General features: G+C 40.7%; 1 protein-coding gene across 1 annotated transcript in view; it reads left to right on the top strand.

Annotated features, from left to right (window-relative positions):
* Nucleotides 1-27,544, top strand: part of AVEN (apoptosis and caspase activation inhibitor) — a gene marked incomplete at both ends in the record, with an annotated part of 177,501 nt that overhangs the window by 31,758 nt on the left and 118,199 nt on the right. The window contains one exon of the mRNA XM_080706826.1: nt 4,767-4,944. Coding sequence (XP_080562952.1) covers nt 4,767-4,944 — 178 coding nt within the window. The remainder of the gene's footprint in view (nt 1-4,766; nt 4,945-27,544) is intronic.

Raw genomic sequence — 27,544 nt, 5'->3', positions numbered from 1 at the left:
TTTCTTAAGAATGTTCCTAATATTTGTGATTTACATAGCAGTTCTCTTTTAATCACATACTTTTTAATATACCAGCATCTTCTGGTTCCCAGAAATTTGTAGCAATGGTGGGAACCTCTAGGTTTCAGGCAATCTTTGGAATCCCTAGGTTGTGCTATAGATTGCCATTTTCTTGTCTTGACACGGAGGCTCGTAATATTTGAGGGCTGAAAGTGATCTTGAAAGGCCAATTAGTCCACAGTTTCATGACAGCTTATGAAATTTTATTCAGGTGAGGATTATTACTAGTGTTAAACTTGTTGAGTAAATGGCTGATGAGGAACTAGAAATTCGCAGAGGGCCAAACTAACTTGATAAACAGATAAATAGTTTCTTGGAAGGACAAACATATACTGTACAGTGAGGGGATGAGACAGCATCCCCCAGACCAATCTGGCTGTTCATAGTGTTGCTTGGTTTGATGTATCTATTTATCTGTCATCTGATGTGACCCGCCATAAGTTTCAGAGCACCAGTGATGAGGTATTGTGCCAAAAACTTAACTAATGGGGCTTCACTGAGCAATTAGATTTTTTTCTTGAGGTACCCCCAGCTCTATTTTTTATTTTTTGATTTTAAACAGGATATCACTAAGTTGCAGAGGGCTTCAACTTAAGTAGCTGAGGCTGGCCATGAACCTGTGATCTCTGTCTCAGCCTCCCAAGTACTGGGATTATAAGCATGGGGCACCACGCCTGATTTAGCATTTAGATTTAAAAAATTCGTTTATAGGCAATATTGAAGATTTGAAAATATCCATAAATAATATCATGAGAAAGTAGTCAATCAGAAGATGGGTTCTTCTGTAGTCTCTCTGGCCTGGCCTTGTCCGTAAACCAGTACCATAAAAACAGGGAATGTATTAGATTTAAAGAGACCGAAGGGACAAGCAGTTAAGTACAGTGTATAGTCTTGCATTGGGTACTTTCTTGGAAAAACAAGGTGTCAAGGAATGTTATATGTGGGGGGCTTAGAAATAGTCTTGAGTATTATATGAGATGAATTTTTATTGACAGTGGGGAGGTAGAGAATATTGATTTTAAAACATTTGGTTAAGCAGGGTGTGCTGGCGCATGCTTGTTAATTCCAGTGCTTGGAAGGCTGAGACAGGAGGATTGCACAGGTTCAGAGCCAGCCTTGGCTACTTAGTGAGGCTCTCGGCAACTTAGTGAGACCTTGTTTCCAAATAAAATATGTAAAATAGGTCTTGGAGTATAGCCCAGAGGTAGAAAAGCCCCTGGGTTCCACCCTCAGTACCACACACACACACACAAAAAAAAAAGAAAAAAAAAAAAAAATCTGGTTACCCAACCTAGCAAGACCCTGTTTCAAAACAAAGTGCTAAAAAGGTATAGGAATGTAGCTCAGAGGAGGAATGCTCCTGATTTCAATCCCCAGTAATATCCTCCCTTCCCCCACATATACACAAAATAATCTGGTTACCAAAAAGAAGAAAAGTTTGTATAACAGAAAAAGATCTGGAGGCTAGGCGTCATGGCGTGTACTTGTAATCAGCATTTGGGAGGCTGAGACAGGAGGGTCGTGGTTCATGGACAGCCTCTGCTACTTAGTGAGGCCCTTTGCAACTCATAAAACCCTGTTTCAAAATAAAGAATAAAAAAAATAGGGCCGGAGGTCTAGATTGGAGGTAGAATTCTCCTGAGTTCTATCCTCAGTACCAAAAAAAAAAAAAAAAAAAAAAGAAAAAGAAAAAGATCTGGAAATATATACACTAAGGTTTGATGCTACTCTCTGGATGATGGGAATGTGGGGTTTTTGTTTTAGATTTTATGTTTTTTTACCTCAATTTTTTGCAATGTACAGATTCTGTCTCTTTGTTATTTTTTGAAGTCTGTACTACAGAATAATGCAATCCCTATCAAAATACTAATGATATTCTTCATAGACCTAGAAAATCAGTCATGAATTTCAAATGGAGAAACAAAAGACCCAGAAGAGTCAAAGCAAGTCTCAGCAATGAGATCCATGCAGGAGGCATCACAAATCTTGACTTCAAATTATACTACAGAACTGTAGTACTTAAAATAGCTTGGTATTGGTACAAAAAGAGGCACACAGACCAATGGAAGAGAATAGAAGATACAGAAACAAACCCACACACCTCTAGTCAATTGATCTTTGATAAAGGGGCCAAATTCATACACTGGAGAAAAGACAGCCTTTCAACAAATGGTGCTGGGAGAACTGGCTATCTCTGTTTGAAGAAAAATGGAACTAAATCCTTACCTCTCACCATGCACAGGAATCAACTCGAGATGGATCAAAGACCGGGAAATCAGACCAGAGACTGTAAAGCCATTAGAGGAAGGCATAGGCTCAACACTCCAACATATAGGCATAGGTAGAAACTTCCTCAACAAGACCTTCAGAGTGCAGGAAAGTAAAACAAGAATTAATCAATGGGATGGCATCAAACTAAAAAGTTTCTGCTCATCAAAGGAAATCATCAAGAATCTAAAGAGAAAGCTTAAGAATGGAACAAGATCTTTTCCAGCTATCCCTGTAATGGAGGGCTGATATCCAGAATATACAAAGAGCTTAAAAGATTTTACACTAGCAAAACAAATAACCCAGTCAAGAAATGGGCAACTGAATTGAGTAGACACTTCACAAAAGATGAGATAGAGATAAAAGCAGGGCATGGTGGTGCATGCTTGTAATCCCAGCATTTGGGAGGCTTGAGACAGGAGGATCGTGGTTTGCGGACAGCCTGAGTTACTTAGTGAGACCCTGTTTCAAAATACAGAATAAAAAATAGGGGTGTAGCTCAGAGGTAGGATGCACCTGGGTTCCATTCCCAATACCACACACACAAAAAAACCCTAAATAATTGGGCTGGGGGTGTAGCTCAGAGGTAGAATGCCCCTGGGTTCCATCCCCAGTACTGAAGAAAAAAAAAAAAAAAGCCTATACTAACTTGTCCTGTACAGAGAGATTGTGTTAATATTTCACTAGTTTTTTTTCTTGGCCAGGATTTTATGATCTTTGAGATACTTCTTTGAACTGTGCCTTTAGATTCTATATGTATTTCTTTTTAAAATTTTAATGGAAAAATTGAAACATACAAAAGTAGATCGAATAATTATATAATGGATTTCCCCATACCCGGCATCCAGCTCCAGCAACTACCAGTTGTGCCCAGTTCATTTCTACCCACTACCCCTTCCCACCATTTTGAAGCAGATTTCAAGTGTCAAATCTTTTCATCCATAGTATAATATTTGTATCTCAAAGGTAAGAGCATAAAAAATTAATAGTATATCCTTAATATAACCAAATATCCAACCATTGTTTATATTTCCCCAATTTTCTCAGTGATCATTTTCTCTGGTAGGATTGAGTCAGAGTATGGATGAGTTGCTGACATTACCATTGCTTGTGTGTCCATAAAGTTTTTTTTTTTTTTTGTGGTGCTGGGAATGGAGCCCAGGGCTGCTAGCAGGCTTCTACCACTGAGCTACATCCCTAGACAATTAAGCTTTTTTTTTTTTTGGTGTGTGGCACTAAGAATTGAGCCCAGTTGTATTTTATCTCTGAGCTAGACCTGCAGCCTTAGAATTTTTTTTTTTAAATTTTGAAACAGGGTCTAGCTAAGTTCCTGAGGCTATCCTTGAAACTGCAATTCTGTCTCAGCCTTCCAAGTACTGGGATTACAGGTATGCCATTAAACTCTTTTGATGCATAGATTTCTCTCTCTGTCTCTCTCTCTCTTTTTTTTTTTTTTGTGGGTCTGGGGATAGAACCCACTCTACCTTCAAGCTACACCCCCTGCCCTATTTTTTACTCTTTATTTTGAAACAGGGTCTCACTAAGTTGCAGAGGGCCTCACTAAGTAGCTGAGGTTGTCTGAGAACCGTGATCCTCTGGTCTCAGCCTCCCGAATGCTGGGATTACAAGCGTGTGCCACCATGCCCGGCTTCTCTCTTTTCTTCCACTATTTTTCTCCTGAAATTTATTTGTTGATGGAACTAAACCCATTATATTCTAGAGTTTCTCATCTGCATTGCTTTACATGTTTTCTTAACCTTCTGATGCCTAACACTGGAAACTCTCTGGAGTGGATCCTAGCAGGGTTCCTACTTGAAGCTTAAAGTATATGTTTTTGGAGCATGTTTGTAAAATCTGAAAATTGAAAGGAAGAATTGATTTCCACCTTAAAGTCTTTGAGTTTGGGACTTTTACTGCCTCACTTATTTCAACAAGATGAAGCTATCAAAACAGGACACAGGGACAGGGCTTAGCGATGCCATTTGCACAAATGTTCAGGCAGTCACTTGCCAGATTTCCTTGTCAGTGCCCGCTCAAGAGTTCAGCTTGACCCAACACTGGGCTTGACGGATCTCCTTAACTATTTAGAGACACTTCGGTGGTGCATGCCTGTAATCCCAGTACTTGAGGTTGAGACAAGAGGATGGCAGGTCTGAGGTCAGCTGTAGCAACTTAGTGAGGCACTCAGCAACTTAGTGAGATCCTGTTTCCAAATTAAAAAAATATGGCCGTGGGTATAGCCTAGGGGTAGAAGGCCCCTGGGTTCCATCCCCACTACCACAACACAACACAACACAACATTATTTAATGTCCTCCAGCAGGCTGATGTATGAACTTACTTTTTATTGTGATACCTATTTTTTGTTTGTTTTTCTGTGAAGGCTACTGAGGTCAAGATTTCCACTGCCTGCTTATTGATTTGTCCGTAATGATTATAGGTAGAAGATGATAGTGATGAAGAAACCTATGGAGAAGAGAATGACGTACAGGGAAAGTATTCTAAAGGAAAGATCGTCTCTAACTGGGATCGATACCAAGAGACTGAAAAAGAGGTCAGTAATGAAAGCGGAGAGTCCCAGAGGGGGACAGACTTCAGCGTTCTCCTGAGCTCTGCAGGTATGAGACCTAGTTGCATTCTGCTTGGTTCTATGAAAGTTGCGTAGACGTTTTATTTATGTTACTTTTTGAATTGCATTTTTACAGCTAGTAATTCATCCTTTACATTACAGCTAGTAATTCATCCTTTATTGGATTTTTTTTTTTTTTTTTTTTGCAGTACTGGGGATGGAACCCAGGGACATTCTACCTCTGAGCTACACACCCAGCCCTATTATTTTGAAACAGGGTCTCACTGAGTTGCAAAGGGCCTCACTAAGTAGCTCAGACTGTCTGCGAACCGTGATTCTCCTATCTCAGCTTCCCAGATGTTGGGATTACAAGTGTGTGCCACCACATCTGGTAGCCTTTATTGGATTTTAATTTAAATAAAAGACTGTTTTCTAATGGTTTTCAGGGAAACATCTGACCTTTTTTTAAAGTGGAAGTCAGAGTTTCCATGTACTGATGTAGAATGACTAAAATGTCTGAGATAGAGAAAAAGGTTTCTATAAATGGAAAACATCAAACCTTGCCATTTTAAATCTGGTAGTTTCCGAAACATAGTCTCTTTAATTTTAGCAGAATCAATAATTATGTTTACATGAAGCTTTGCAAAATTCCTAGAATATATATTTTTTCCTTCTGCTTTTGTAGCCGGAAATATACATATGAGTGGATATAAACATATTAGAGCCACATGTACCTGAATGCAAAAAACTCCTCTTTTGCTTTTGAATTGTCTTCTCTATTGGTAACATCAATAAAGTAACATCCACAGTATCAGCCCATTTCCCCATGACTGGCTGTTGTCAGAGACCGACTCCACCTGGTGTGATGCAGAGCTGAAGGCAGTGTCTGGGAACCCGGGAGGAGTCTGGGCACACCCGGTACGCTCCGCTAGGGCGTGGCACAGCGAGTTCAAAGACAGTGGAAGATAGGCTAGAGGCCAGGGCTTGAAGGCGGGAGGGGGCAGTGGCTCTAAGAGGGCCATGTTGGGGATCTTGTGGTGCTGGTACTGTCCAGCATCTTCATTATGTTGGCAGATACATAAACCTACAAAGTAAGAAAATTATGTAGAACTTACTGTGCACACAATGAGTATGGATAACAGGGCGTTCTGAATAAAGCCGCTGGTTGTATCAGAGTGGGCATGTCACTCTCCTGGTTGTGATATATACTGTGCTTTTGCAAAATGTCATTATGGGGGGAAGACTGGGCAAAGTGTACAAGAGTAGTCCTTACAACAACGTGTGACTTGGCCTCAATAAAAATACTATTGCCAGGTTAAAATTTTTTTTTTTTTTTTTTTTTGTGGTACTGGGGTTCCTGGAAGCCCTCCTTCCTCCGGGCTACACTCCCAGACCTATTTTATATTTTTGAAACAGGGTCTCTTACGCCAGCACGGCTGGCTTCGAACCTGCGCGATCCTCCTGTCTCCGCCTCCCAAGCGCGGGGATTACAAGCGTGCGCCACCACGCCCGGCAGGTTAAAATTTTTAAAGGGTGACAGACTAAGGAACAGAGAAATAAAGCGAAAAGAGCATTTCAGACAATTTTTTTTTCAGTACTGGAGGTTGAACTCAGGGGCATTCTACCTCTGAGCTACATTCCCAGCTCTCTTTTTCTATTCTTTATTTTATTTTATTTTATTTCTTTTGCGGGCCTGGGGATTGAACTCAGGGGCATTCAACCTCCGAGCTATACCCCCTGCCCTATTTTTTATTCGTTATTTTGAAACAGGGTCTCACTGAGTTGCGGAGGGCCTCACTAAGTAGCTGAGGCTGTCCACAAACTGCGATCCTCCGGTCTCAGCCTTCTGAATGCTGGAATTAGTAGGTCTGGGTGTGTAGCTCGGAGGTAGAATTCTCCTGGGTTCCATCCCCAGTACCCCCCCCCCAAAAAAAAAAAAATTTGGTCATTTGATTGAATGACACCTAGATGTGGTTTGTTCAACAGCATTTAAGTACCCACAGTTTCCAGATACTGAGTTAGAGGCTGGGGATATGGCAGCGATCAGAATCGACAAAACCCCCTGCCTTGTGGAGTTGACATTCTAGAGCGTAGAAATAAACAGTAAAGAAAGGGAAAGCTTACAGAATGTTAAATGGTGATAATTCATAGGGAAGAAAGAAACACAGCGGGGAAGGGCTGTGGTGTTATAGTGTGACTGGGGAAGTTCTTACCAGGAAGAGAACGTGGGACTGACGGCCAAGGAAGGCGAGGGAGGGAGGCTTGGGGATATCTGCAGCAAGAGTGTTGCAGATAGGAGCGGCAAGTTCCATGACTTTACTCTAGGACTATGGGACTAGCAAGGAAGAACAGCCCGGGGGAAGCAAGCGGAGCAGGTAGCAGAGTGGTCAGAGAGGTGTACACGCAAACTTGTTCATGGCGGCTTTTAAATCGAGTCGAGAAGCCACTGGAGGGTGTTAAAGAGAAGAGCGATGCAGCCAGGATCACCCACTGTGTGGGAATAGACCGAGGACAGGCAGGGTTGAGGGAATAGATGGACCAGTTCTGAAAAAGGGTCTCACTAATTTGCTAAAGCTGGCCTCGAACTTGTGATTTCTGTCTCAACCTCCCAATTACTGGATTTACAGGTATACCCCTACCATGCCTGGCTCTGAAGTTACATTTATTTATTTATTTATTTATTTATTTATTTATTTATTTGTGGTAGGCATTCAACATTCTACCTCTGAACTCCACACCCAACCCTATTTTATTTTTATTTTTAAACGGGCTCTCACTAGGTTGATGAGAGTCTCACTACTTGCTAAGGGTGTCCTGGAACACTGTGATTCTCCTATTTCAGCCTCCCAACTACTGGAATTATAACCATGTGCCACCATGCCTGTCTAAAAAGAATCTTTAAAAAAAATTTTTTTTTGCAGTGTTGGGATCAAACCCAGGGCCTTGTGCACAGTAGGCTCTATCACTGAGCTACATCCCTAGCTCCTGAAGTTGTTTTTATACGGAATGTGTGGTGCACCTGTGTCTTGACTGAGATGGGTCAAAGTGTGAAGTGTTCCACTTGTGACATCATCTAGGTGTTCAGAAGGTTTTGGCTTTTTTTTTTTTTTTTTTTTTTTTGGTGGAGGTACTGGGGATTGAACCCAGGGACATTCTACCTTTGAACTAAACCCCCAGCCTGATTTTATTTTTTATGTTGAAATAAGATCTTGCTAAGTTACTAAGGCTGCTCTCAAAACTGTGGTCCTCCTGTCTCAGCCTTCCAAGTACTGGGATTATAAGTGTGTGCTACCATGGCTATTTTGGATTATAGATTTTTGGAGTAAATGTTCAATTTGTACCTAGAAAAGTGCTGAGCCGTGGGTACCACTGTGAGTCAAGGTTACGGAAACAAGAAGAGACAGGCCAGGGAGATTGTGCGTGGGTGATAGAAATAAAAAGGAGAAGCACAGTGTCCTCAGGGGTTTTGAGGGAAAGAAGAGGGATCTGTGTCAAATGCAGCTGACAACCAAGAATGGACAGATGGCTCCGCCATGAGGCTACTCCTGATCCGCCCTCGGGTGGTTCTGCTGAGGGGCCGGGGTGCGCTTCCTTGGCAGAAGGAAACGGTGATGATGCTAGGTGGGTAGATGGGATGTGGCTTGAGGAAGTTCTCTTCTATTTGGTTTTGTTTTCTTAGAGAAATAGAAAACTGTGAGAGGGCTGGGGAGGAGGCATGGGAAGTGTGAGGAGAAAACAGAAGGTGAGAAATAGCCGTACAGTGAGCAGGAGAGTGCATGAAATGGGAAATAAGGACTGCTTCCCAGGAGATGACGGGGGCCGCTGGATGTTGGTGTTGCTGAATTTAAAGTGAGAACAGGTGGTGCTTCTCTACTGTTGTGGGTGCAGGCAGAGAAGGATGGGAGAGCAGGATTTAAGTCATGATGACGGGTTAGCCCAGCAAATGCAATGAAATAAGACAGGGGAAAGGGCGCTTGGAAAGAGTGACGTTGCATTTAGCTGGATAGAGAGGGAGCAGAGGCCTGAGCGAGGCCAGGCAGTACAAGGTGGATCTATGGATTCGGGCAGGATTCTTGGCCTTGGAAGGGAGGAAGCGGTGGCTGCAGACCGGCCTGGCTGCTGGGGTGTCTGATGTTGGCTGGTGGGGAGCGTTGCTGCGGGGAGCCTGGGGCTGGCGCTCAGGGTGGCGCCGCCTGGTCCTTGCGGCCTTTGCTTCGCCTTCCTTGCTACGGAGCTTGGAGTCTTTGCAGTCTTTGCGTTGAGTTTCTTGCTTCATCTCTGAACCGCCTGCTGTTCTTTGATCATTTGTCTAGTTTGTTATGTATTGATTTGTAGATTTAAAAGGCATATTGTTGATGTTTCTTTTGATGTTTTTGCTTGTGTTTGCAAATATCTTCTGCCAATATGAGACTTACTTTTTTTATAGTAGTGTTGTCTTGTAGTTTTAAAATTTGATGTAATTGAATTTATCAATTTTCTCATGTAGTTTATACTGTTTTCTGCCTTGAGAAATCCTTCTTTTCCCCTCAAATTATGAAGATGTTCTCATATACTTTTTCTTAAAGGTCCAATTTTTGCTTTGTTTCCTAAAGTGTTAATTTGTGTGTGTGTGTGTGTGTGTGTGTGTGATACTGGGGTTCCTGGAAACCCTTCTACCTCCGGGCTATACTCCCAGACATATATATATATATATGTCTTTTTTTTTTTTTTTTGGAAACGGTCTCCTAAGCCAGCAAGGCTGGCTTTGAACCTGTGCAATCTTCCTGTCTCCGCCTCACAAGCACAGGGATTACAAGTGTGCACCACCAAGCCCGACTCTAAAGTGTTAATTTTTTTAAAAAAGTATTTTAAAATTTGAAACAGGATTTTGCTGAGGGCCTCACTAAAGTGTTAAGGCTGGCCTTGAACCTGTGATCCTTCTGTCTCAGTCTCCCAAATACTGGTATTACAGGTGTGTAATTAAATTTTATCAGTTATGACTTTATTTTACAACTACTTTGGATAGTAATTTATCTTTGTATTTTAGTTTTGGAAAGATTACGTAACCTTTTGGATTCTATTTCCTGATTTTCTTTATTAGTGTCTAATTTTTCTGCTGAGTAACAAAGTAGCTGAATTTAGAAACAATTTATCAATCTTAAAGATGATGATTTTTTTTTTTTTTTTTGTCTGGTCTGGGGATGGAACCCAGGGGCATTCACCTCCAAGCTACACCCTCTGCTCTATTTTTTTTTTTTTCTTTATTTTGAAACAGGGTCTCACTAAGTTGGGGAGGGTTTCACTAAGCTGAGGCTGTCTATGAACCGCGATCCTCCGGTCTCAGCCTCCTGAATGCTGGGATTACAAGAGTGTGCCACCACACCTGGCTGATGATGATTTTTAATATTGGAAATATTTTTTGCAACACTGGGGATGGAACCTAGGGATATTCTACCTCCAAGCTATACCTCCAGCCCTAATATTTTATCTTTTATTTTGAAATATGGTCTTACTAAGTTGTGGAGAGTGTCACTAAGTAGCTGAGGTTGGTTGAGAGCCTGAGATCCTCCTGTCTCAGCCTCCCAAGTACTGGGATTACAAACTGCACCACCACGCCTGGCTAATATTGGACATTTAAGTTTGGTTGCTATGTATTTTTTTTTTTTTTTTTGTGGTACTGGGGCTTAGAACCCAGGGGTATTCTTCCTTTGAGCTATATCCCCAGCCCTATTTTTTATTCTTTATTTTGAAACAGGGTCTCACTGAGTTGCAAAGGGCCTCCTCACTAAGTAGCTGAGGCTGTCCACGAACCATGATCCTTCTATCTCAGACTCCCAAATGCTGGGATTAACAAGTGTGCGCCACTATGCCCGGCTTTGCGATATGATCTCCTTGACAATATGATTTAATATAAGGAGCACTCTAAGTTGAGCACATCTGGATTTGAATCATGTTTTGGTCTAACTTTAGGCAATTGTTTTTTCTGTTTTCTTTTGAAACAGGGTTTCGTTAAGTTGCCGAGAATCTCACTAAATTGCTGAGACTGGTCTTGAACCTAGGATCCTTCTGTCTCAGCTTCCTAAATAGGATTACAGACATGTACCACCATGCCTGGGTAACCTAGGCAACATTCTAACTGTAGGAAAAGCAAGAATAGTGTTTGATTTGATGACGCTTTGCATCTTACCTCAAATTTACCATTGATTTTAGTTTGGCTTAATGTGTAAGCATGATATCTAGATTTAGTGTTTGTCTGAATTTTTTTTTTTTTTTTTTTGGTACTGGGGATTGAACCCAGGGGCATTCTACCTCTGAGGCACACCCCCAGCCCGATTTTTTATTCTTATTTTAAAACAAGGTCTCACTAAGTTGCGGATGGCCTTACTAAGTAGCTGAGTAAGGCCTGGTCCTCCTGTTTCAGCCTTCCAAGTACTGCGATTACAAGCGTGTGCCACACTCTGAATTCTTAATTATATGTATCTGGTAGAGTCAAATGACGTCCACTTCTTTTTTTATTTTTTTCTGGAATGCTAGACATAAATATCAATGGTTTCTACCAGAATTCACATATTTTCATTTTTCTGAAAAATGAAAAGTTCTTGGTACTATTGATTGTTGAGTCTATTTGTTGAATATCAGTGCTGTTGCTCTGAGTCTCAAAAGTATTTAAAACATTTTTGGTTTTAGGTTAAGTCATAAAAGAATGTTTCCCCCTCCCCCACTGATGGTTTCCACCTGTCATTGTTTGTCTTTCTTCTTCATCTCATGGCTGCCCTTCATCTTGTGTCTGAAGGATGGCCATTCATGTTAGGGTCTTGTGTAATCCAGATTTTGTTTAAGGGCTCTATGTTTTGGACTTTTAAAAAATACATTATTTTTTTCCTGCCAGAATCAGATGGGCTACACAAATACCTCTCTGGTTCAATTTTCACTAAGTGTTATTTTATTTTTTTGTAGTACTGGGTTTCCTGGAAACCCTTCTACCTCCGGGCTACACTCTCAGACCTATTTTATATTTTTATTTGGAAACAAGGTCTTTTAAGCCAGCATGGCTGGCTTCAAACCTGCGCGATCCTCGGGTCTCAGCCTCCGGAATGCCGGCAGCAGTAAAATTTTGCAGGTTGGGAAATGAGGAGTGAGTTTCTGTCTCCTGCAGTTAGTGTTTGTACATGACATATTCACTTTGGAAGATAGTTTACCATTTCTCAGTAATGTTGAGAGTTTATCACTTTGACCTTAGGTGAATCTCTAGAGCAATTCTGGCAAAAGTACATGCATGCTCATGGCTCTGTTGCTCAGGAGAACCTTGACTAGAGGCAACCCAAACATCTATTAATGCTGGGGTGCACACACAAACCAGGGGATGAGTCTCTCCAGTACAACATGGAATAAGAAACGTTATATATCCATAGAGGGCCTTGGTATGACTGAATGAAAAGTTCTAACACAGGAAAAAAGGAAATTGTTACTTAGGGGTGCTTGTTTAAATGATAAAATAAAAAATCAAGGAAATGATTAATGTAAAACCCAGGGCTGTGGTCACCCCTCCTGGGGAGATAAGGGTAACAATTGGGGCCCGGGCATATAGCGGGTGGGGTCAGGTAGTTCTGTGATGTTGGTAGTATTCTGTTTCTTGGCCCAGATGATAGTCACTTAAGTTTGTCTGATAGTTACTTAAAAATCATTAGCGAGCCGGGCGTGGTGGCGCACACTTGCAATCCCAGTGCTTGGGAGGCTGAGACAGGAGGACCGCGCAGGTTTGAAGCCAGCCTCAGCTACTTAGTGAGGCTCTCAGCAACTAGTGAGACCCTGTTTCCAAATAAAGTATAAAATAGGTCTGGGAGTATAGCCCGGAGGTAGAAAGCCCCTGGGTTCCACCTCCAGTACCACACAAAAAAAGAATCATTAGTATTATCCAATTTTTAATTTCTACTTTGTGCCATGTGGGTGCCTCCTGCTTTAAGTTCATGACCGTTGGCGGTGGCTTCTTCCTTCTTTATGGGGGTTCTGGGAAGGGGAAGGGTTTGTTTCAGGTCATTCTCTTCCCGGCAGGATTGTGAGTCTTCGGCCGTGTGCTCCTTCTGTAAGACCCTGGACAGTTAATCATGCCCTCAGATTTTCTTTTCAGTTCCAAAATATGTTTCAAGAGTTTCGAAAATAGTGCCCGGATCTCACTTTCCTTTAGACATACCTAGCAGGTCTGTAAGCAATTCTGCCTCTTTTTTTCTTCCTAAGTAGTGAACTAGTAATTCGTGTCAAATGTATTATCTATTCCTTTCAAGATGTCACTGCTAACTAGAGTTAGAAACATTTACAGTGTGAGCAGTGTGTGCTGGAGCGGTACTGATGATGAGCATCGGGGAGAATCCATGTGAAGTCCATAAGCTCTGCTTACTTTTTTTTTTTTTTTTTTTTTTTTTGTGGTACTGGGAGTGGAGCCCAGAGGCTTTCTACCTCTGGACTATACTCCCAGACCTATTTTTGGAAACAGGGTCTCACTAAGTTGCTGAGAGCCTCACTAAGTAGCTGAGGCTGGCTTCGAACCTGTGCGATCCTCCTGTGTCAGCCTCCCAAGCGCAGGGATTACAAGCGTGCGCCACCCCACCCGGCTCAGCTCTGCTTACTTTTAAGTGGAACACATGAAACGATTAGAGTTTGGTCAGCGGAGTTGTCTGTAAGTTTTCATTTACAGTGATCACTGTCTTCCTTGATGGAACTTTTTATGAAGGTTAATTTTGGAGATTTTTATTGTAGTGGCATTTCATTTTGGCCTCCTGTAGCCGTGTGTCAGCAATTAGACTTTAAGGGTGAGAAGAAAGGAGACCACGCTAGCAGCCTGTGCTCTTCAGCCTTGAACTCTTGACCCCCGCATGAAGCAGCAGGATGGATGCTTTTAATGGCCTCAGTGATTTGGTTCAGTTTCTCTTTTTATATAATATGCAGTTTGTATTAATATAGCCTTCTCTTACAAAGGCAATTTAGTGAGGAAACCATCCCCTTGATATATGAATCATCTGAAATAAAAGTACACATTTAAAAATTTTAATTTGGATAAGCAAAAAAGTAATAATGAAACTCAGTATCTAAGTGGACCAAACTTAATTTTCTCTTTCAGAATTTCAAAAAGCTCCGAGTAGCTGAATACCTAGAATTTGTTTGCTAAGCCACAGATCTTCATCACCTTCTGTGTTTTCTCTTCTTTAATGTCGATTCCTCCCTTGTCCATATTTACTGGTCCAGCTGCATCATCTTTATCACATTGATCATCTCTCTCAACTTCCATTTTCTTGCCCTGAAACCGTGCTCGCCCCTTCGCAGGCTCGGCCTGGGCAGCTCTATTTCCCTTTGCTTTTGCTTTTTTTTTTTTTTAAAATCTATGACCTTTTGGTTCCTATTGGTTTAGGGATTCTTGTTGATGCTCTATGAATTTTTTTTATTGCTGTTGATGCTGCTGCTGCTTTTTACCTCTTCTAGAATTTCCCACATCCTGTCTTTGTCATTACATGTAAATTACCTTTATTGGAGCCGGGCGTGGTGGCGCACGCTTGTAATCCCAGCATTCGGGAGGCTGAGACCGGAGGATCGTGGTTCGCGGACAGCCTCAGCTACTTAGTGAGACCCTGTTTCAAAATGAAGAATAAAAAATAGGGCAGGGGGCGTAGCTCAGAAGTCAAATGCCCCTGGGTTCCATCACCAGAACCGCAAAGAAAAAAAAATTACCTTTACTGGCTTTTTTTAAAAAAAGCTTTACTTAATGTTTTTTTTTAGCCTTTTACTTACATAGAGCTATTCCTTCCCTCTTTGCTATTCTGATGAAGTCTACTTATTTTATTCCCCCTGTGATATAAGTCCAGTCATATAAGTCATCCAACAGTTTCAGCAAACATCCAGTATAGAGCCGGGCGTGGTGGCGCACGCTTGTAGTCCCTGCGCTCGGGAGGCGGAGACAGGAGGATCACGGAGGTTCGAAGCCAGCCTTGCTGGCTTAAGAGACCCTGTTTCCAGATATAAATATAAAAAAATAAGTGTCTGGGAGTGTAGCCCGGAGGTAGGAGGGTTTCCAGGAACCCCAGTACCACCAAAAATAAAAACAAAACAAAGCAAAACATCCAGTCTAGAGATTTCGTTTCCATTCTCCAACACTTTTTTTTCTTGCTCTTGCTTAACTCTTAATTTAGCTCTCACTTTATTTTGATTTCCTTACTCTTTTTGCTAAGTAATCTTCCTTGACAAATATTTTGAAGGTTTGTGTCTTTATACTAGAGGTCAGGGCCAGGCATCCCTATAAACCTTCTTACCAGATTTTATGCCACCAAGCACCATGAGTAGTGATCCCTCAAGTGCTTTTTGTAATGTTTTCTCTTTTAAAATCAGGTTATTGGCATGGGGCTGTCATTAAAGTATCCAAGCATACTAAGAGATATAACTATAATCCAAAAATGACCATTAGGTCATTTTCTTCTTTATTTTACTTTTTTGTGGGATTTATTGATCTGTTTCGATCTCTGTAACTGAAGAGGCAACATAGGAACCTTAAAAATGATAAAAAGTCAGAAAACAGCTGGGTATGGTGGTGCACGCTTGTAATCCTAGTGCTTGGGAGGCTGAGGCAGGAGGATCGCAGGTTCACAGACAGCCCCTCAGCAACTTACTGAGGGTTTCTGCAACTTAGTAAGACCCTCTTTCAAAAATAAAAAATAAAAACATAGGGATAGTTCTGCCCTAAAATAGGGCAGAAATAATTCATGTGGGCATAGCTCATAGGTAGAATGCCCCGATGAAAGATTTTTGATGCTAAGCAGAAGCCCAAGAAGTAGTTTAATAATGATGTCATATGTGTTCTAAGCTATAAAGACAAAGGAAGAAAAAGAATGCAGTGTAGGGGATTTAGATGAACGGTTTGCATGTGTCTCGTGCAAGAGTGTTAACTGGGTATCTAAGGGAGAGTTGGGAAATCATTTTGACTGGAAGTCTTTCAAAGTAGATTTGGTCTTATTGGACTGAAATAAATGAGTTCAACAATGATTCATTCTGTCGCATATTCTCTTGGCTTTTAATTTTGCAGTAGTCCTATAGTGTTTTACCTAGGAGCATTAAGTAGCATAGCCAGTGTTCTTAGAATTAGGCTTAAAATAAATAGGCAAGGGACATGTGTAGATGTAACCCTGTGGCCGTCAGTGATCCCATGACAGCAAGTTATGTTAGGCTGGTAAGATGGTAGCAATAATAAACGCTCCATTTCCTCAGCACCTGTCAACTGCAGTCTCTGTGTGAGGTGTTTTATGCAGGTTCTTTTTCTATTCTATTAGACCCTAACTATAACATAATTGGATAGATGTCGTTATTCTGTACATGTTAAAATTAAGCCTTAGCTTCAACACAACCAAAGAACAAGTGGTAAGTCCTTACCTGTCAATAATTACTTTGGATATAAATGTCTTAAATTATCCAGTTAAAAGGCATGGAGTGCTGGGCATGGTAGCACACACCTGTAATCCCAGTACTTGGGAGGCTGAGACAGGAGGATCACAGATTTGGGGATAGCCTCAGCAACATATTGAGACTTGTAGCAACTTAGCAAGACCCTATTTTGAAACAAAATAAAAAGGGCTAGAGGCTTTTGCTCGTAGGTAGAATGCTCCTGAGTCCAGTTCTCAGTAACTCTTCCTCTCCAGCCAAAAAAAAGAAAGAAAGAAAAGGCTGCTTACAAGAGACTTACCTCATTTTATTTTTTTTTTTTTTTTTTTTTTTTTTTTTTTTTTTTTTTTTTTTTTTTTATTTTTTTAACAATTTTTTATTGAACATAAATAGTATACATTTACACTATATTTGGTGCCCTCTCCCCCCGCCCCCATTTTCTCCCCCCCCCCCCCACCAATGGTTGGCCAGGTTAACCATGTCTTATTCATAATTTTACACATGTTCAGGTGAAGATGCTCCTTAATCAAGATCGGCCTTTCTCCTCTCCTATCTTTCCATTAAAACTTAGCTAGTATTTCCCCTCTAATATCTGGGGTCCTACTGGTATCCTTTGTGTTTTCTAGTTTGGGCATATTAGAGGAAACATGTGTATCTTCTCCTTCTGTGCTTGGCTGATCTCACTTAACATGATGCTTTCCAGGGCTTTCCATCTTCTTGCAAATGATAAAATTTTGTTCTTCTTTATGGCTGAATAGAATTCCATTGTGTGTATTTCCCACAGTTTTGCTATCCATTCATCTGTTGATGGTGATCTGGGTTGGATCCATATTTTGGCTATTACAAATTGTGCTGCTATGAACATAGGTATGCATATGTTGCTGTATTTCTCTGAATTCAACCCTTTTGGAAAGATACCCAGGAGTGGTATAGCTGGATCATATGGTGGATCTATTCCCACCTTTCTTAGGAATCTCCACACAGATCTCCATAGTGGCTGAACTAGTTTGCACTCCCACCAACAGTGTAAAAGAGTTCCTCTTTCCCCACATCCTCGCCAGCATTTGTTGTTGTTTGATTTCTTTATGCTTGCTACTCTCACTGGGGTTAGATGGAATCTCAGTGTAGTTTTGATTTGCATCTCCCTGATGGCCAGTGATGAAGAACATCTTTTCATGTATCTATTAGCCCTTTGTATCTCTTCTTTTGTGAAGTGTCTATTTAGTTCATTTGCCCATTTCTTGATTGGGTTGTTTGTTTTGTTGGTGTAGAGCCTTTTGAGCTCTTTGTATACTCTGGATATTAACCCCCTATCAGAATGGTGGCTGGTAAAGATCCTTTCCCATTCTGTAGGCTTCCTCTTTAGGTTATTGATAGTTTCCTTTGATGAGAAGAAACTTTTTAGTTTAATGTTATCCCACTTGTTTATTCTTGCTTTAATTTCCTGAGCTTTGGAGGTTTTGTTGAGAAAGTTACTGCCTGTGCCAATATGTTGTAGTGTTGAACCTATGTTCTCCTCTACTAACTTCACCGTCTCAGGTCTAATTTCTAAGTCTTTGATCCATCTTGAGTTGATTCCTGTGTTAGGTGAGATATAGGGGTTTAGCTTCATCTTTTTACAAATGGCTAGCCAGTTCTCCCAGCACCACTTGTTGAAAAGGCTGTCTTTTCTCCAGCGTATGTGTTTGGCCCCTTTGTCAAAGATTAATTGACTAAAGATGTGTGGGTTTGTTTCTGTATCTTCTATTCTAATCCACTGGTCAGTATATCTGTTTTTGTGCCAGTACCATGCTGTTTTTACTACTATTGCTCTATAGTATAGTTTGAAGTCTGGGATTGTAATGCCTCCTGCGTGTTTCTTGTTATTGAGAATTGCTTTGGCTATTCTAGGTCTTTTCTTTCTCCATATGAAGTTCATGATTGATTTTTCTAGGTCTCTGAAGAATGTCACTGGTATTTTAATGGGAATTGCATTGAACCTATAGATCAGTTTTGGCAGAATGGCCATTTTGATGATATTTATTCTGCCTATCCATGAGCACGGGAGATCTTTCCATCTTCCAAGGTCTTCTTCTATTTCTTTTTTTAATGTTTTATAGTTTTTGTTGTAGAGGTCTTTTACATCTTGGGTTAGGTTTATTCCTAGGTATTTTATTGGTTTTGAGGTTATAGTGAATGGAATTGTTGTTTTTGTTTCCTTCATTGTGGATTCGTTGTTGGCATAAAGAAAGGCCACTGATTTCTTTAGGTTGATTTTGTAACCTGCGACTTTGCCGAATTTGTCGATCAGCTCCAGAAGTCTTTTGGTTGAGTTCTTTGGGTCTTCCAGGTAAAGGATCATGTCATCTGCGAATAAGGATAATTTCACTTCCTCTCTTCCTATGTGGATTCCTTTGATTTCCTTCTCTTGTCTGATTGCTGCAGCAAGAGTCTCAAGGACTATATTGAAAAGGAGAGGTGAAAGTGGGCATCCTTGTCTTGTTCCTGACTGTAGCGGAAATTCTTGCAGTTTTTCCCCATTCAATATAATGTTGGCTTTGGGTTTGCAGTATATTGCCTTGATGATGTTGAAGTACTTTCCTTCTATCCCAATTTTTTGCAGTGTTTTTAACATAAATGGGTGTTGGATTTTGTCGAATGCTTTTTCAGCATCTATTGCTATGATGATGTGGTTTTTGTTCTTGGTTCTATTTATGTGGTGAATAACATGTATTGATTTGCGTATGTTGAACCAGCCTTGTTTTTCTGGGATGAAACCGACTTGGTCGTGATGAATTATTCTCTTGATATAGTTTTGAATGCGTATAGCTAGTATTTTGTTTAGAATTTTTGCATCTATGTTCATTAAGGATATTGGTCTGTAGTTTTCCTTTCTTGAGGTATCTTTATTTGGTTTGGGGATTAATGTGATACTGGCCTCATAGAAGGAATTTGGAAGAGTTCCATCTCTTTCAATTTCCCGGAACGTGTTATGAAGTATTGGTATTAGTTGTTCACTGAAGGTTTTGTAGAATTCAGCTGGGAACCCATCTGGGCCTGGGCTTTTCTTTGGTGGAAGAATTTTTATTGCCGTTTCTATTTCTTTGGTTGTTATTGGTTGGTTTAGGCTTGCTATGTCCTCTTGGTTGAGTGTAGGAAGGTTAACTGTGTTTAGAAATCTGTCAATTTCATCCAGGTTTTCAAATCTATTGGAGTATAAATTTTTAAAGTAGTTTCTGATAATGTTTTGAATTTCTTCACTATCAGTGGTGATATCTCCTTTTTCATTTCTAATTTTGGTAATTTGAGTTGATTCTCTTTTTCTTTTGGTTAGGTTGGCCAGGGGTTTATCAATTCTATTAATCTTTTCAAAGAACCAACTTTTTGTTTTATTGATTCTTTGAATTGTTTTTTTGTTCTCTATTTCATTTATTTCTGCTCTAATTTTGATGATTTCTCGTCTTCTGCTGGCTTTGGGAATGGATTGTTGCAGAATTTCTAGATCCTTGAGTTGTTTCATTAGGTTCTTTACTTGGTGGTTCTCCATCCTTTTTATGTGGGCACTCAATGCGATAAACTTTCCTCTTAGTACTGCCTTCATGGTGTCCCATAGGTTTTGGTGGGTTGTGTCTCTGTTTTCGTTTGTTTCCATAAATTTCTTTATTTCTTCCCTAATTTCTGCTCTTACCCATTCGTCATTTAGTAGTGTATCATTCATTCTCCATGAATTTGAATACTTTCTTTCGAGTTTCCTGTTGTTGATTTCTACTTTTATTCCATTGTGGTCTGAAAAGATGCATGGGATTATATTACATTTTTTGAATTTGCTGGTATTTTCTTTGTGTCCCAGGATGTGATCTATTTTGGAGAAGGTTCCATGGGCTGCTGAGAAGAAAGTGTATTCTGTAGTTCCTGGTTGAAATACTCTGAAAACGTCTATTAGGTCCATTTGGTTTATGGTTTCCTTTAGTTCTAGAGCATCTTTACTCATCTTTTGCCTCGAAGATCGATCCAGTGGTGTGAGAGGCGTATTAAAGTCTCCCAGAATTATTGTATTTGGGTCTACTTGGGATCTTATGTCCAGAAGGGTTTGTTTTACGAATGTGGTTGCACCCACATTTGGGGCATAAATATTTACTATCATTATATCTTCTTGGTGTATTGTTCCTTTTAATAAAAGGAAGTGCCCTGATTTGTCTCTTTTGATGTGTTTTATTTTAAAGTCTGTTTTGTTGGATATCAGGGTTGCTACCCCTGCTCTTTTTCGGTCACTGGTGGCATGGTATATCTTTTTCCATCCTTTCACCTTCAACCTGTGAATGTCTTTGGCTGTGAGGTGAGTTTCTTGCAGACAGCATATGTTTGGATTATGTTTCCTAATCCACATTGCCAGTCTATGTCTTTTGATTGGTGAGTTAAGTCCTTTGACATTAAGTGATATTATTGAAATATGCTTTTTGTTTTCTGCCATTTTGTGTTCTGTCTACTCTTGGGTGTTGTGATCTTTCTTCTTTACTTAAATGGCCCACTTATTAACTTCCTCGCTTCTCTGATTCTGGAGTCTGCTTCTTTTTTCTTCCTTATGATTTATTTCTTTAAGAATTTTCTCTAGTGTTGGCTTTGAATTCATGAATTTTTTGAGATTCTGTTTATCCTGAAAGACTTTGACTTCCCCATTGATCTTGAATAGTAGTTTTGCTGGGTAGATTAATTTGGGCTGGAAGTTATGTTCTTCCAGGGTCTGAATCACGTCATACCAGTCTCTCCTAGCATTCCTGACCTGGGTTGTATAGTCTGGGGTGATTCTTATTGTTTTGCCTCTATATGTCACCTGTCCTTTTGTTCTCACTGCTTTTAAGATTCCTTCCTTGGCCTCTATGCTGGTCAATTTGGTTATTATGTGGCGTGGAGTGGTTTTTCTTTGGTCCTGTCTCAGTGGAGTTCTGTATGCCTCCTGTACTTGAAGATTCAAGTCTCTTTCCATATTTGGAAAATTCTCTGAGATTATTTCCTTGAAGATATTACATATGCCCTTGGTCTGTACCTCTATCCCTTCCTCAATGCCTATTATCCGTAAATTAGGGCGCTTCATATTATCCCATAATTGCTGGATGTTTAGGTTTTGTTGCTGTAAAGATTTCTGTATATCGCTGACTGTGTTTTCGGTTTGGGATGTACTGTCTTCTAATATTGATATTCTGTTTTCCATTTCATCTAATCTTCCAGAGTTTCTTTCTATTGCTGTCTTCATTTCACTTATTGCCTCTTTCATTTCATTCCAGACCTCTTTCTGATTCTTTTTTAGTGTTTCTATTTCACCTTTAACCTCCTCTATACTTGTTTTAAAACCTTTCATCATATTGAACAACAAGATTCTGAACTCCCCTTCTTGCATTTCTAGTAGGTCAGTATTCGTGATTTCTGCTGTCTCTTCATAACTCCTGGTTCTCATATTTATAGTGTTCTCTGTCCTGTTTTTCTGATTTCTACCCATCGTTCGTGAGTAATGTGTTTAGTCAAATCTTAATATTAGGAGTTTAGGAGTATCGGCCAGTCAGCAGAGCCTTTCCAGTGTTGAAAGTGGGTGATGTGGGAGGAGCTGGGGTGATGGGTAAAGGAGTCAGATTAGGTGGAGGATATGTTAGGTTGAGAAGGACTTTAAGTATGATAAAGTAATAACTTGCTATGAATGAGAGAGAGTTAACTACTAGGACTCTTGTTGTTAGTAGAGTAGTTATGGATATAAAAAATACTTTGAGTTTTAAACCATGAGGTATATTATGGGGAAAAGTTTTGGGGGAGAAATGTATGTAGGTTAGTGTGGGAAGGTTTGTAAATAGGGATGCTGGTAGGAGCAGGCAGACATAAAAAAAAAAAAAAAAAAAAAAAAAAGAATCCGCTCAAGATACCAAGACTATTATGTAATCCAAGAAAAAGGAAGGTAAACCAATCAAAGGAGGAGAATGAAAGAAAAGGAAGGAAAAGGGAAGAAAGAGGAAAAAGGAAGAGGAATAAAATAAAAGGAACTAGTAGCCGTGTGAAATAAAGAAATAAGGCAAACTATCCAATGTATATATATATAAAACAACAAGTTAAAGTAAGAGAAGTTTGGCTTAAAAGAAGAAAGAAAAAGAAAAAAAAGAAAACAGCAATAACCATACTAAAACAAAAGCACTTTAAAAGCAAAAGAAAACATAACATCCACATTAAAAGTAAAACAAACAGTCCTACTTATTTACGCATATGGGGTCAGGTCCATATAATATGTGTGTATCTGATTGCTTGGTAGCTTTCAGGATACCGTCCAATGTCTCTTAGTTTTCTTTGTACTCTATTTTTATCTTCTTAAGTCACTCTGGGTGTTTGGACACCTTTTTCTCCTTTAGCTGCTTTAGGTTTATGTGTCCGGGTGTCTGGTTTCACTGTTATTTGATTCTGTACAGTTCACAGATTCTGCGAAATTCTAACCTGTGGTCAGCACATCTGCACTCACCACCCTCGCCTCCAGCCTGTGCTTCCCTACAGCAGGGGTGGAGAGTGACTAAAGTGTAATTGGCACTTCCCCCTGAGGTCCTGAGCAGATTTTGTGGCCCGATGGATTTTCTTGTGTCTCTGGAAATTCCAGCTGGGCTAGCCAGGTGTGGTCCCAAGATGTGCCCTGGGCAAATGAATGCTGGTTCCTGGGTGGCCACACTTACTGCCAGAGCTCTGCCTATTCCAAGAGTGCAGGCTGGATGCCCTGTTAATACTGGACCCTAGTGAGAGTGGGTGCAGCTGTCTATTGCTGCTGGTATGTTCTTCCAAGGTGTATTGAGCTGTGTTCTCACTTAGAACTAAGCATCTGGCTACCAGGAGGTTGGGAATACCCCGCGGTGGGCCAGGGGTGCAGGGTAGGTGCTCAAGGGTCCAGTGTGCGGTGTCCAGCAATGGTCTCTGCGTCCCGCGGGACGTAGAGGCTGGGGGTGCCCCAAGGAGATTTCCGGGTCTCCCAGTGCTTTTGCAGCCTGGAGGGTAGGCTCTGGCAAGGTGGCAGGGGTTAGCCACAGAAGCAGGCTCCAATTTAGGAGGGCAGTGTACAGGCGCTGATTACTAGTAGGGGACAGGCAGGATGCGCGAGGAGAGTGCTCTGAGGCTTGAGCCCGTGGTGGGGGTTTGAGACTGCGACTCCGCACACGCTAGGACCCCAGTTACTAGGGCGCCCTCAGGTACCTGTCTTGGTGCAGGAATCCGTGTGAGTCTCTGTGCCGATGTGATCCGGTCGCTGGTGGGCAGACAGAGTTCTGGAGGGTGCTGCTCGCTGCTTAGGATGCGGTCCTAAGTCCGTTTTTATTCCCGGATTATCTTGCCGTGGAAATATCGGGCAGGCAGCTCCTTGGACAGCTGCCAAAGCAGCCCGCGGCTCAGCGTTCTGGTCCGCGGTCAGATTGTATCTGCAGCAGGTCCCGTGTCCGATCTTTGTTCTTCTTGTTCAAGTTCAGGGTTCCGCCGAGGTACAGGATGTGTTTTGGTTCCTGGTATGTATTTGTTTTGTTGATTTAGACACTGCTTTCTCAGTATTTAAACTTTATTTACTTCAGCTACTGAGAGGTGCTGTGTCCCTCAGTCGCCATTTTTTCAAAACCCTGACTTACCTCATTTTAAAGGACACTCATAGACTGGAAGTGAAGGAATGAAAAGAAGAAATGCCATGCAAATGCAAACAAAATATCCTTAATTCAGACAAAATAGACTCTAGGTAAAAAACTGTAAAAAAAAAAAAGACAAAGATCACTTTCTAGTGATAAAGGAATAAATTCCTCAAGAGAATGTAACAATTGCAAAATGTATATATACTCAACTGGAATGCCTAAGTATCTAAAGCAGCTTAAGAGATCTGAAGGGAGAAATCAATGCACAGCAAGAGTGGAAGACTTCAATTCAGTAATCTCTTATCTTTACTTTCTTTTATTAAATAGGAAATGGCAGAAATAGCTCATGTTTTGTATTGCATGTTCTGAGTAGCACGATGAACTTTTGCACTTGGCCGACTCCCTCCTGCCAGCGAATCCAGGCTGTGTACACTGACTGCCCAGTGGTCGCCTGGCAGCCCCCTTGGCTGTCAGACTGCCGCAGTGTTACAGCGCTCACGTTCGAGTCACCCGCACGGAGAGGCCTGGTGCTGCTGCCTCACAAGGCCTCCGCCGTCATCTTATCATACGGCCATTGTGGCCAGCGTGTCAAGAGGGCGGAGAGTACAGTGAGATGTTTTGACACACCGCGTTCACATGCTTATTGTAGTATGTTATGATTACTCTCTTTTTTGTTGTTTATTGTCCTACGGTGTCAAATTTATAAATTAAACTATAATAGGTATATATGTATGTATAGGAAAATTACACTACACACACAATTTGGTACTATCTACTGTTTGAGGCATAGACTGGGGGATTGGAATGTATCCCCCGTATGGGGAGGTACTGTGGCTGATTTTCAACACTGGACAGATCTTCCAGACAGAAAATCAATAACAAAACATTGAGCTCTGAATCTGAACTATATATAATCTGAACTATATTTCATATTAAATGGACCTAACATATGTACGGAACACCCAACAGCAACAGAATACACATTCTTTTCAAGTGCACATGAAACATTGTTGAGGATAGATCATATGTTAGGCCATAGAACAAGTCTTAACAAATTTAAGAATACTGAAATCATATCAAATTTCTTCTCCTATCATAATGGTATGAAATTAGAAGTCAAAAACGAGGGATCATGGGAAAACAAAGAAGGACCATGGCAAATTTAACAATACATACAAATTAAGCAATATACCCCTGAACGAATAATGGATCAAAGAAGAAATTAAAGGCAAGACAAATGAGATGAATTAGAATGGAAATACAAAATGTGCAGGGTGCAGCAAAATAAACTCTAAGAGGGAAGTTTATAGCTATGAATACCAAATCAAAAAAGAACAAGGATCTTAAACAACCCGATGTTACATCTCAAGGAACTGGAGAAACAAACAAAGCTAATAAGCCCAAGACTAGCAGAAGGAAAGAAGTAAGGATCAGAGCAGAAATAAACGGAGAAGGCTAGAAAGACAATAGGAAAAATCAACACAATTTAGAGTTGGAGTTTGAAAAGCTCACAAAATTTTAAGTCATAATTAGAAAAAAGAGGAGACTCAAAAACTGAAAGAGGAGCCATTACAACTGATAATGCAGAAATGAAAATAACCACTTTGATGAATAATTAATTATACACAAATAAATTGAACTAGAAGAAACAGATAAAACATAACCTACCAAGACTGAATCATGAAGATATTGGAAATCTGAAGAGACCAGTAATGAGAAGGGAGATTGAATCTTTGATTAAAAGTCTTTCCTCAAATGCTGGGTGTGGTGGCTCACTTATAATCCCTGCTCTTGGGAGGCTGAGACAGGAGGATCACACAGGTTCAAAACCAGCCTCAGCTACTTAGTGAGGCTCTCAGCAACTTAGTGAGACCCTGTTTTCAAATAAAGTATAAAATAGGTCTGGGAGTGTAGCCCGGAGGTAGAAAAGCCCCTGGGTTCCACCCCCAGTACCACCAAAAAAAAAAAAAAAAAGTCTTTCATCAAACAAAATCCCAGGGCAGACAGCATGGTGGCTGAATTCTACCAGTCATTTAAACTTTCAAAAAAACTAGCCAATATCTTTGACATAGATGTAGAAATCTTGAATACAGCTAACCTTTGGTCCCTGTAGGGAATTTGTTCCAGGTTCCCTTTTGAATACCCAAATCTGCAGATGTCAAATCCCTTATATAAAATGGTGTGGTATTTGCATATAACCTGCGTATATCTTCCCATGTACTTCATTTTTATTTTTTAGTGGTGCTGGGGGTTGAACCCAGGGCCTTGTACATGCTAGGCAAATGCTCTACAACTGACTTATATCCCCTGTCCCTTTCCATATACTTAAAGTAATCTTGAAATTACTAAAACTTAATACAACATAACTACTATGTAGTTATTATATTGTATGATTTAGTGATCGAATAATAACTGTCACTAATGAATAATGACAAGTGGAAAAAATCTATGTGTGTATTCAGTACAATTAAAGTATTTTTGACCCATGGTTGGTTGACACTGGGTGTGGAACCCAAGAATACAAGGCTGACTGTACATTTAAGGGGTTATTCGCCATGATCATGTGGGATTTATCTTCGGGATATAAGGTTGGTTCAATGTATATAAATCAATAAATGTGATTCAGTCTGGCATAGTGACTCATGCCTGTAATCCTAGTGTTTGGGAGGCTAAGAGAAGAGTATCATTAGTTCGATGCCAGCCTTAGCGACTTAGTGAGACCCTGTTTCAAAAAAAATCAAAAGAGCTGGGCGTGGTGGCACATGGTTGTAATCTCAGCATTTGGGAGGCTGAGACAGGAGGATCGCGGTTCGCAGACAGCCTCAGCTACTTAGTAATGCCCTTTGCAACTTAGTGAGACCCTCTTTCATAATAAAGAATAAAAATCAGAGCTGGGGGGTGTCGCTCGAGGTAGAATGCTTCGGGGTTCTATCTCCAGTATTGAAAAAAAAAAAAGATGGGGGTGTAGCTTAGAGGTAGAATGCCCCTGCATTCAGTTCCCAGTATAAATAAATAAATGTAATTCACATTAACAGAATGAACAACAATAGCCATATGATCATCCAGCAAATGCCGAAAAGGCATTTGGCAAGGTTCAATGTCCTTTCATGATAAAACTTTCAAGCCATTAGGTATAGAAGGAATGTTCCCCAACACAAGGCCAATCTCACAGCTAACATCATGTTCAATGGTGAAAAGTTAAATGTCTTTTTCTCTAAGAGGAAATGAACAAGACAAGTATGTTCTCTCTCACCACCTTTGTGGCAGCTTCTGTTTGTAGAGCTGGTTTTGAATCTTCAGGCATGCTGGGCACTCCTGTTCAGGTCATCAAAGAAGTGGTTCCCAACTTTGACGGGCCACCCAGGCGCAGTCAAAATAGAAGTTGAGAAAGAGACACACAGACAGACAGACAGACACGCACAGACAGGTTGACTAGCAGATGACAGAGACCTCTATACCTCTACCTCTGGAACAATTGTGGTTGGTTGGAGACAAGGTGCTAGCCATGAAAATAAAACTGATAGTAGCTGACCTGAGACGAAAGGGGATGAGCCAGGAGATGGTCCCAGGGGCTGCAGCTAGAAAGGGGGGTGAGAGGGCGGCCAGAGGTTGGAGTTAGGGACATCGTTGGGCCTGTAGGGTCTA

Source organism: Muscardinus avellanarius, assembly GCF_963383645.1.
Source record: "Muscardinus avellanarius genome assembly, chromosome: 12".
Taxonomy (NCBI): Eukaryota; Metazoa; Chordata; class Mammalia; order Rodentia; family Gliridae; genus Muscardinus; species Muscardinus avellanarius.
The sequence above is the reverse complement of the archived record's forward strand: the minus strand, read 5'-3'. Positions and strand labels throughout refer to the sequence as shown.